Source organism: Candida albicans, chromosome 2, assembly GCF_000182965.3.
Source record: "Candida albicans SC5314 chromosome 2, complete sequence".
In the NCBI taxonomy this organism is placed as follows: Eukaryota; Fungi; Ascomycota; class Pichiomycetes; order Serinales; family Debaryomycetaceae; genus Candida; species Candida albicans.
Genome location: NC_032090.1, coordinates 724,716 through 736,358, shown reverse-complemented (window position 1 = coordinate 736,358; position 11,643 = coordinate 724,716). Strand labels below are relative to the sequence as shown.

The window sequence follows — 11,643 nt, the reverse complement described above, 5'->3', positions numbered from 1 at the left end:
AATGGAATAGTTTTGGAACTTTAACTTCGAGTTAAGATAACCCTAACGAAATAGCTTACACTCACGACTGAATATAATAAGAATTCCAATTCTTGATCACATAATCCTCGTTACAAATAGTTAGTGCAGACAAGACGTAATCTTGCACCATTGCATCACTATTTGTAAGAGAAACTAAATGTGTAATGCATATGAATAGATTCGAGTCGTTCATCTTGACTAATCTTATTGTTATTTTGAGGAGAGAATGTTTTACTGCTTGGTGATATTGTAAATAGCCTCTATACATAATACACAGAGTATGAAAATGAGATGGGAAACGGAATTCCGTGATGATTGCTCCTGGAGTGAAATAAGCTGCAAGTTGGCTGTTTTATGATTCACTGCCACTGAATAACACATGCAACTTGAATTCCCCTATTTGCTGATAAATAAAAATAGTAAAGCTGTATGATTGATAATTGTAAGTATTGTTAATACAACCCTAAAACATACCATATTTAATTTTTAATCCCTACAAGATCCAAAAAAATGAGAAGTTGGAAATAAGAATTAACCCAGTTTGCAGAATACAATTAAGATAAACGCCAAGACGACATTTTTTTTTCTTGTTTCTAGAATACTTGTTAAGGCTAAACATTCTGTGTAATTATGCATGCATTAAATCTAATTATTTAATTTTGGGTTTGTGTGTTATTTGCAAGTTGGCCAAAAAAGAAAATGAATATTAAAATATTAAACTTTAGTTTCTTGTAATTATCATAACCAACTACAATGACAAAAAAAGTAAAAATAGCTAATCTAAAAGATACAAATTCAAATGTTTCAATCACGGTATTCAGTTGAGCTTAGGAATTCCGTTAGTAATCCATTTGTAATGAAATTGAATTTCAATTTGAAAATTTAAAACAATGCTTCAAAAACTTAGCCATTATTACTAATAATTAATTAATATTATGAACCATCCTACTACTAGCTGCCATGTTTACAAACCTTGAAAATTTAAACTTTTGTTATTTGAGAGCTGGTTAATTTTTAAACAATATCAGTCAGTCAGAACCACATGCATAGTAACACTGTTGTGGCGCATTGAATTATCCCTCCTCCTTCCAGCAACGACAAAACAGTAATAATGAGCTGAATTCTTCACTACAATCTCTTTCTCAACCCATGTAATTTTAGTTAGTTCGTATACAAGATGATCAAAAGGTTCATATTTGTTACGAGTGTGTAGTGGGAGTGTGGACGAGTAGTGTATATTGGCTACGTAGATGATTATGTAATCATAGTTAGTCTAGCTAAAGTCCAGAAGATGTTCATTAGTTCATTCGTTAGTTAAGTCGTTATTCCCAATCCAATCCCAGGGGGATTCCAACGTCTATTTATATTCCCGTGAGGAATGTACAACTGCCCACATGTTGTCTTCTCCCATTCTACCTTGTGGGGGGAAGATAAAGACTGGCAACCCGGAGGCGCAGTCAATGACCACAAGTCGGAGGCTTCATCTTGTCAACCGTTTTATGCTGGTGATGTATTTGCCACTGAAGTAATCTAGTATGCAGAACCACACGCCATCATCGTAACAATATTCTTCTTAGATCTTGGCGCTCGCCAAAGTATTTCTTTTTTTTTATTTATTTTTCTTGGTAGCAAAACTAGCTGTCTGTTTATAATTTCAGTAAAGACTAACTAAAAAAAAAAATTCACTAAAATGTTGGTAAATTTAGATAAACATATCATTGGTTGGTAGTACGAAAAGTAAAATTTACTTAATAGTTGTCCTGATAAGTTTCTGTGTGCTTATAAGTCTTTTTACTAAGGATTGTGAAATTCAACAAGAAAAGAGAGTATACAGGTTCCGGTTCCAATTGCAATTGCAATCTTGAAAAAGGGGAAACAACTCTTATCAATGTACAATTGACCATCGTGAAATGAATTCTCCATTGTCAGGTATAATCAAGTTCTAAGTTTTTTAGTTTATTGATTGTGAACTTCTATTCTATAATTTTGCCGAAACAGTAAAAAAAAACCCATTCAAGACTATATTCTAGACCCATCGAATTCAGTAGTAGATATCTCTTGTGTCTATTATTGCTTAGTCAATCTTTTTATTTTTTAAGTTTAGCTGTACAAAGGGGAATTGAAAAAGATGTTCCTAAATCTGTAACCATTACATGAACACCTTTGGGCCAATTTCTTTGTTGATAAATTGTTGGGTACTTGACTAACTTTGTATTGTTTCAAAATCTTCCTGTGGTATATTTCAAATATATCCCGTTTGGATTCAAATCTACCCTTATTTTAATACATGGCTGTTGGGGTTCTTCCTTTCTTCAATATACAATTTCTTTAGCTAAATGATTAACAGGTTAACTGAATATATGTTCAACATTGACGATTTTCTATTTCTTTTTCTATCTTTGAAGAATTTTTGGAAAAGTGGAGATTATCATGCAGAACACCTAATGCATTTTATCAAAACAAATGTTGAAAACCAATGTTGAACTAAATATATTTAATTTTTTAGGTTTGTGTCTTTTCAATAAGAGGAGGAGTCTTTTCAGTGATTTGCACGCTTGAAGGAGTTCTGTCTCTGCTTGTCGTTAACGATAAGTGGTGTTTATGAAAATTTCAGCTTGCTGGCAATTTCCAATTGAAACTCAATTCCTAATCATAGTAAGCACGTTAGTATATATTTGAGTGTTTTAATTTTTTCAAGTTTGAGCCATATTCTTGAATAAACTCATCACTTGCCACACACACAATCTAAGTAACAAAAGATCAAATTTCTTTTTATCATTTTATTTTTCTTTCTTTTTTTTTGATGAATAATTCACTTCTGACCCTCCCCTATCGGATATTTGGTTGAAACTAAACAATTTGTTCTTCGACTTACTATTTTGAGGGTTCTTAACCATTTTTTAAAACTTTTTTAAGTATGATTTGATGTCCTAATTGATGGCTAAAACCATAATCATTTTCATCAAGTCACTATATTGGGGGAAAAAAAAAGTTCGTATGTCTTTGTTTTGAATACCCAACTTGGAAAATCCTCAATTAAAACAAGCTTGCAAACTCGGAACTATGATTGCTGTCTTCGGTTAAAAATTATCGGTATCAATTTAGACTTTTGATTTGTTTGCAACTAAGATTAACTGATACTAAACTTGTAAGGATATCATAACCTTAAAAAAAAGCTTGAATCATAAACTATAACTGAAAGTACCAACATTGTAGGCTAGGTATGAATTTTGGTTTTTCAAACCGAGAGTGTAGGGATATGTATATTTATATACTCCGCTAACTTGCTCGTTTCTATAAGAACAGGAAGTGTGGATTATAAACCATTTAAAGCTTTTTCCTAACTATGAGGATCTATGCAATTTTCCACGGAAACATTATAGTTACTTGAGGGCTTGTTGACTATGGAAATATGATATTGACCGGAAATATAAAAAAAATAGTCTACTATGGAAATATTCATTAAATTCTTACTAATATGATCATATTCACAATTCCGTTAATCAAATTCACGTTTTATAATTTGTAAGGAACCACTAATTGTTGAAACAAAAAGAAATAAATCAAACACAAAGAAACATGTAAGAGTGATATCAACTTCTTGTTAAGGTTTATATGCAGCACAATTCTTTGTCAAATATTGTCATATCAATCAATCGACATTCAAATAACCGTGGAAAATAAAGGTGGCACAGGATTTTGGTAACGATTGCAGCTAAACGACAAAGATTCACAAATACTGACTTAAATCTATGATGATGATGATGATGATGAGGTTATCATGATTATTATAATTCGATGCAACTGGACTTGAATTGACTTGTGGTAAATGATGATGATGAATATGTTGAAAACTTATTTATGCATGTCGGCTTCTAGAACAGAATAATAATAATAATAATATTTTTTTTCGTCAATTCTTGCCCTTATTGTTCTTATAATTCACACAAAACTTTAATTGTACATATTTCCGCTTTCTGTTATATTTTGATTATTAATCAAGATCGTTATTTCTTGCCCTTAAGCAAAATGGATATATACCTCGCTGCAATATTATTTTTTTCTTATCATGCACAATTCACATCTTCTCTCTTCAAGTATCATGTGAAATGATACAATTATTATCCATTTAGCATGGTTTTCGAAAGGTTGTTATGAATCTAGAAAACGTACCCTGTTTATATTTTCTTCTATTTTGATTTTGAGGCTATACATGAAAAAAAAGCAATACCAATAGCAATAAGCATCCTCATCTCGCATTTACCGGTAAAGGGTTATTTGGAAAACTAAATCGAATAACCATTTTTGGCCGTTACGGAGATAACCTAAAAACTAATATTATCTAGATTCCATTGATACCGTTTGATCTTGGAATTGATATTTTTTACCTCACTTGGGGAAAAACAAAATAGCATATTAGAAAGTGATTTGGCTGTTATTTCCTTGTCATGCATTCAATTCAGCATATAATAGAATATCTTTCGTGAGTTGATTCAATTTTGAGATGATCTGCGTTGTGAACTACCAAATAAAATACTCGGGTTTATTGCTTGGCAATGAATATATGTATAGTTTATGAGATAGGGATTAGTGGAATGTAAGACTTGTTAAAATAATTAAAGCTTTTCTCATTACACCATATCATTCGGGCCCAACCTGGATTGAGGAGTAAAACATATTTCATTTACAAACCAAGTAAATAAACTATTAGAGCAAATAATGGATAATAATTTCCACAGGCGTGAACCATTTAATTAAAGCTTGCCGTCTGATGAAGAGGGGGGATAAGGTGGTAGTGCCGATCTAACCTTTACATGTTTGAAATTAGTCAAAAAGAAGAATTACAACAAAAATAAACTTGAATCAATAAATAAATAAGTCTCGTATATTAATCTCTCTCTAGTGTTTCCTATTCTGTTTTGCACTTTCACTCATTCGTTTTAGTAGTCTTGCTAATTTATAATTTGTAATACCAATTTACACAATTTCTCATGAAATTCTCTTTTCGTAATCTCACTATTGTTGTAACCACTATCGTTTGTTCTGTTAGGATTATTATTATGTTGTTGGTATAATTGTTGCTGAATAGCAAATAGATGCCCAATTTCACTAAACGCTTTTTCGATTTTATTAATCAATTCTTTATTACCATTGTTCTTTGTAGGGGTATATATCTTCTTGATTTTCGTCTTGTAGGTATTATTGGTTGTGGTTGAGGTAGTTCCATTATTATTGGTCATTTGTTTCGTAGGTGAAGAGGGTAATGAAAACGCTTTATTGTCTTTATTGTTGATATTCATTTCAATCAATTTGATCTCCCGTGCACGCAAACTAATGAAAATCGTCCGTGATACGATTTCATCATAATTACTATTATTCTGGTAAAACAATAAATCTTGCTTCATCCCTGCCATTACTTGTTGTTCCAATTTAGGGTTTATCGGACACGACTGAACGTTAAACTCTGGTCTAAACTCATCACTAAATGCAACCACAGGAATCAAGGTTTTGTTCTTGAAAACGATATGTTCGTTATGACTGGTGCCGTTACGTATGCAGGGCGATTCAACTTGCAATACGTTATCATCAACCACTCTATTCATCTTTAGTTTGTGCTCCATGTTTAGTTTACATTTCTCCTTGATTAAACTTTGATTATGTTCGGAAATGTTCTTTATCATATTATCCTGAATTAATGGGATAATTACACTGGTTTTGGTTCTTTTGAGTTCTAATGTCAGCATACCCGTTACTGCATTATTATTGTTGCTATTGGTGCTGCTATTGGATTCACTTTTCTGATGTATGTCCTCAGCCTCTGACATATCTTCTTCTTCTGTCATAACATTCATCATCCCTCCAGGTTTGTTACCATATAAATCATACATTGATTGAGTTCTAGATAATCGACTAGGAGTCATTGAAAGCTGCAGCTGGAAATTACTTGAAAGCGAATTATTGACGATATTGATTGGCTTTGTTGAAGAAAAATTATACTCATCAAATTCAACTGCCGGTGACGGAGTTCTCAACGAATATGGCGATGTTCGCTTACTAAAATTATATAGATCATCAAAGTAACTTCCATTGGTAACTGCTGTTGTTGTATGGTTTTGGCCACTGCCATTAGCGCTGTTGTTAAACCCGTTACTGATACCCCCAGAAGTTGTTCCTCCTATTCCTGATCCTCCCAATGCCACACCACTGGTACTACTGACACTTCCAAAAGAATTTTTCCACTTTTCCATAAATGAACCACCCAATTTACTCAATGAATAATTGGAAGATGAATATGACGAGTTTAAAGACGACGACAAATATGCCATTGATAACGAACCAGGGGATGAAGTTCCCCTGATGGGTATACCAGTGGCAGATGACGAGGATAAGGTTGTTTCTACCTGACATGGGTCCATGGTAATTGAAGTTGATCCTTTATTCGGGATTTCCCATCCTTTGAATGAAGGTGTTGATTTTGTCAATGAGTTGTTTGAAGAAGATTCTGATATAGAGCATGAACCTGGTTGTGGTGGTAATGCATGATAATGATCTTGATTCTGAGTTTTTTGATCGTGGCCCAGTTTTTGTATTGTTATTGGTTTGACTGCATGATCTTCACCATTAGCATTATTTTCTACTAGATTATCCACTTCTGAGATTTTGACTGGTTGCAGATTCGGTATTAATCCATTCAATATGAAAACAAGTTTTCTCGCAACTACTGGGTTACCTGTCATTACTACCACTCTTGTTACTTCTTTCTTTGCACAACTAGAATTATAAAAAGGTTTCAAACTGAGCAGTTTTTTAAAGGGAGTCAATATAGCAAATAAACTGCCTAAAAAGGAATTTGAGTGGTCTGAGTATCTCCCATCTTTAAATTCTAGCCAATTCAACAACTCCAACACCCAATTAACCAACATTGGATTATATTGAAACAAATCTTTTGTTACTGATGATTTCATTAGGGTGTTTGAATTTATGAGTTTCGGGACGTTATAGTTATAATGTATAGTTTTGATCAACTTGAGTTTTTGAACTCCAATTTCATTATCATGTTGTAAAATAAAATTGGGAAATTGAATTCTTTTATTGATTAAATATTGACACCCAGTATAACTATGTGTGCTATCGTAAGTAAGGCCTTGGTTTAAATGTACCAATAATTTTTTGTAAATTAATTTTTGCAAGTTTATAGTATAATGGATGATTTCATGCCAATTGTTAAATACTATGTCTATCAAACTACCCAACGATTCCAATGGGATAACTATTCCAATAGCAAATCTACTGTTGACATTATTATTTTTCGAGGTATCATCTTTCAAGGAAACTTTCCGTATGCTCGACTCTTTAACTACCAATGCTGGGTTTGGCTGCCACTCCTTGGTCTCTGTGCTGGAAAACAATGAAGAATCAATAAATTCACCATCACTAATGGAAAATAATCGGGTTATTAGTACTGCAGGATATGGTTCATACATAGAATTGGTTAATGGTGGCAAAACATGTAATTTGGTGGCGGAATGGTTTTCATTTGATGGAAGTCCACACCCAAACATATAGTCATTCAAATCAGACATGTTATGGTATATTTTACCTGACTTCATGGTTTTAGGCAGAACAGGCCTTTTGAAATTTGAAAAATCTTGAGTTTGTTGTTGTTGTTGTTGTTGTTGCTGGTGTTGCATTAAGCAAGAATATGATTGGGATTTTGTTGGTGAGTAAATATTGCTCTCATCGTTGGCACTATCATACAAAACCTGCTTCGTACGCAAATTTCCTCCATCTTGTGATATTATTATTCGAAATAACTTACTGTTGAATTGGTAAGGTTTTAGTTGATTGGCATTGTGGGTTCCGTAAAGTATTTCTCGAGTATAAGAGTCCTCATATGAACTGGTTAAAGCAGGTGGAGTGGTTGGGTTACTCGAAGATTGTATTGGAGGTTGATGATGAGGGTTGTGTGGCTGTGTTGTGTTATTGTTTTGTTTGAATAATCGCCCTAACATTGTAGTGCTTTATATTATAGACTTTGCCTCTGTGTTGTCTCTCCTTCCTGAATATATCTTGTGGTCGATCTTGTTAATTATCAACTCCTGTTTTAACTTAAGAAAATCCTTCAAACTCTGGTTTAAAATTAGTGAGACATGATACCAACACTTGATAATAGTAAGTAAAAGAGAAATGAAATCAAAGTTAAGTTACTCTTTTTTTTTTTTAGTAATTTAATGTTAATGGTGGAGTCTTCTTGAGGGATTTAATTCTACCTTTTTTTTTCTGGTACATACCTTTTTTTTATTGTTACTTGTTTTGATACTTTTTTATTTTGATGTTTTAAGAAGGTTGTTTCAATGTGAGAATTTAGGAACTCCACTTTCACTTGTCTAGAAGAGAAGTAATATGGTAACTGTGTAGAAGGCTGTACTTCGTTATAGGTCTACAAACAAACAGATTTGTTGTCATAGTATAGCTTCTATATCTCACTGGCAAAAGTCGAGCCTTATTATCGATAAAGACGTGACACATACACAATGATTTTTTTAAAGTTTAGTTATTGTTACTGTCGTATAAACAGAGTTTAGTAAGATGTAACATTCAAGAGCAAATACTATGAGCACTTCTACTACTACTCGTATTAAAGTAACAGGAGATTCAACCAAGAACGTAATAGATGTGCTCGATTTTCTCCTTCTCAGGTAAACGTGCAGTAAAATCGATCTTTACAAACAAAAACTTTTAAGTTGCGTTTTGGACGGAAAATGATTGGCTGGATAAAGTACTTGATAATTAAGGTAGTAGTGGTGGCGGTGGTGTTGGTGTTGGTGATGACTTTAGTTTTGTCAGGACTGGAAACGTTTTTCCTTTTGTGCTAAGTTTTTAAATCCTGATTGGGCCAATCGAACCTTTTATTCTTTTTCTGTGTTGTCATCCCAATCTCGTCAAGAAAGAACTTACCCCACTTTATCCCCTTCCCTTTCTCTTCTTTCTCATCACTCTCTTTATTAATATCTATTGTTCATTCTATTACTAAACACTGATTAGACTATAAGCCAGACAATAAGTAATGCACGCAATTAACAATTTGATGTAAGCGAGACTTTCCTTCCTTTCTCTTATTATAGTTAATTTACATTTATTGTTGATGATTGTTATTCGATCATACACATATATAGCATATTCAGAGCTATGGTATTTTACAAATTGTTCCGTGGATATTCTAACCCGCTAAGTTTGGCCCAATCTGCTTATTGTAGAATTTAATCGATTTTTTGCCAATTTCTGTTCAACATTTTAACCTAAAAAAAATAAATCATACAATCTACTTATTATACATTATATTGCTTTATTTTCAACCTAGACGAGCCCACTAATTAAATAATAATCTAGATCAGTATAAATAAGTATCAACAATTATATTATATATCTTGTTTGTAGCTGAGTTCAGAAACCCCTTGTCGTTAATGATTCTTATATAATAAAATAAGTCTTACAAATCACTAATACCAAAAATGTACATATTTTTGAACAAATTGCACGAGCATGTACATTTTCAATTCCGAGATTCAACTACAAAGTTTATTATGTGAAGGTCTCACACATTGTTTTATGTCTTAATTGTATTTTTTTTAGCTCAGATACACGCACATGCAAATTATTACACAATACTCTTGAATTCTCGTTATTATCACTGTTGTGATGAATGTCTCAACCACCACAATACCCTAGTCTTTTCTTAAAATTTAGGAATACATTATTTACCTTTGTCTTATAAACAACATTTTTTTTTACTTGGTTTTCAGCTACAACATCAGATACTTTGTTTTTATAGCCACTTGAATCAGAAGAACATGTGTCCAATCGACTTCGAAGACGAATTTCTGATTCTAACGTCGCCCCAACCAGCAATCTCACAGTCATTCGCCAGTTTTACCAATGTACCAATCATCCACAGCACTAGCACTACCGTTCCTAGTAACAACAATGCAAGAGCACAAAGAAGAACTTCGAACTTTTTCCCACCAACCAACGATAACAGTGTGTTATCAACACCAAACATCCAAGTCTCAACAGACTCATATCAATTCCCTGACATCTCATGTTCAACTACCACAACAGCAATAACAGAGCTGGCAATGTCTCCATTCACGACATTCAATAAAACTGCACTTTCAGAACCACCACAAAGTCCATTTTATGTCAAGACCCCATCATCAATGACCACTAGCAATCTTGGGTCACCAGTGATTAATAAACTAAACCAAGCCAACTTCAATGCCATGAATTATCAGTTGACCAATAGTCTCCATGATTTGCATTTACAGTCGTCGTTAGACTCTTCACTAACTTCTTTGGCTCATCAGCATCAGCATCAGCAACAACATATGCATGATGTTTATCACAATGGTAATTTTCATATTCGTCTACCTAACATTTCCCATCAAGAGAGTATATACAATACTGAACAACATAATATTTTGAATCAACAAAATAACTATTATGAACGATCTCAAAACCATACACAGGAACTGGAGAACGGGTTTATGTTGAGCACAAATTCCATTGATACACCAAAATTGAGTCCAGTGCTATCACAATCGATTTGGAATAGTGAAATTATTCCTGAGTTGCCAAAAGTAGAAAAAAGAGAGAATAGATATTCGAATAAGGTAAATAATCCTGCGTTCATACCAAGTGAACACCCAGCAGAAGCAAAGAATGCAAGTACTGACAACAATTCTCAAAGTCCAAAAAATACAACTCTAGATAACGACGATATACCACCACCACAACCACAAAATCAAAATATAAAGTTTCCTAAACAAGTCAAGTATACCCCACGCCATAATCACTTTGTTGAGGATATGCTAAATCATGATTTGACCAATCGGTATAGTGAAGGATACAGCACGACATTCTATAAACGAAATAAACATGGATATATGTTTATAAGAGAGGCAACAAATACATTACATGTTCATCAAAATTCTTGGGTTCAATTAAAAATTAAACTTCCTACAACATCATCAACAGTTACAGGAAATAAAAACAATAGCAGTTCTAAAAAGCTATTAAGTAAGAAATTAAAAGTGAATATCAAGGAATTGCCAATTTGGAAACCCAAACCATGAGATTTAAAGGATCTCGGAACGGTTTACATTTAATGTTAATAGGAGAACATTTTGCAAGACTGATAAATATTAGCTATGTTGAAATTTATAGAACACAAGGGTATTTAAGATTATCCTTCCCACTATCATGGGGTAACCAGCTATTCCTACATAGGACATTCAAATATATATTCCATTATATAACCTACATAAGAGCAAAATCATCAATTCAAACCAGTATTTCTGATACTCTAAGATCTATTATGGAGACCAATAAAAACGTCGGAAATTCTCTTTGTTTACTTTTGCAACCAAAGGCCGAAGAGTCAAAAACCAAAATTCCACCAAAAAAAACAACAGAAAAAAAAATGAACTAGTCACGATCTAAAACTACTTACATACTAATTAGAACTATCCTTTATTAAGCTTGATTGGTCAATATATAATCTGTCTTAACTCGTCAACCACAATCCAAATGGGTTATCTAAATTTGGGGTTGGGTTGGGGATTG

General features: G+C 33.0%; 2 protein-coding genes across 2 annotated transcripts, besides 1 other annotated feature; one reads left to right on the top strand and one right to left on the bottom strand. All coding sequences in view use genetic code 12, as the record gives it.

Annotated features, from left to right (window-relative positions):
- Positions 1-1,218: 1,218 nt before the first annotated feature.
- Positions 1,219-1,585: a long terminal repeat ((theta-2a) Long terminal repeat (LTR); about 366 bp long, 7 copies per genome).
- Positions 1,586-4,973: 3,388 nt separating this feature from the next.
- On the bottom strand, positions 4,974-8,033 carry CAALFM_C203500WA (uncharacterized protein; the record flags this gene model as incomplete). Its single annotated transcript, XM_715901.2, has 1 exon — positions 4,974-8,033. The coding sequence occupies one exon, from the start codon at positions 8,031-8,033 to the stop codon at positions 4,974-4,976; it is 3,060 nt and encodes a 1,019-aa protein (XP_720994.2).
- A 1,839-nt stretch (positions 8,034-9,872) lies between these two features.
- On the top strand, positions 9,873-11,153 carry CAALFM_C203490CA (uncharacterized protein; the record flags this gene model as incomplete). Its single annotated transcript, XM_715902.1, has 1 exon — positions 9,873-11,153. The coding sequence occupies one exon, from the start codon at positions 9,873-9,875 to the stop codon at positions 11,151-11,153; it is 1,281 nt and encodes a 426-aa protein (XP_720995.1).
- Positions 11,154-11,643: the final 490 nt, after the last annotated feature.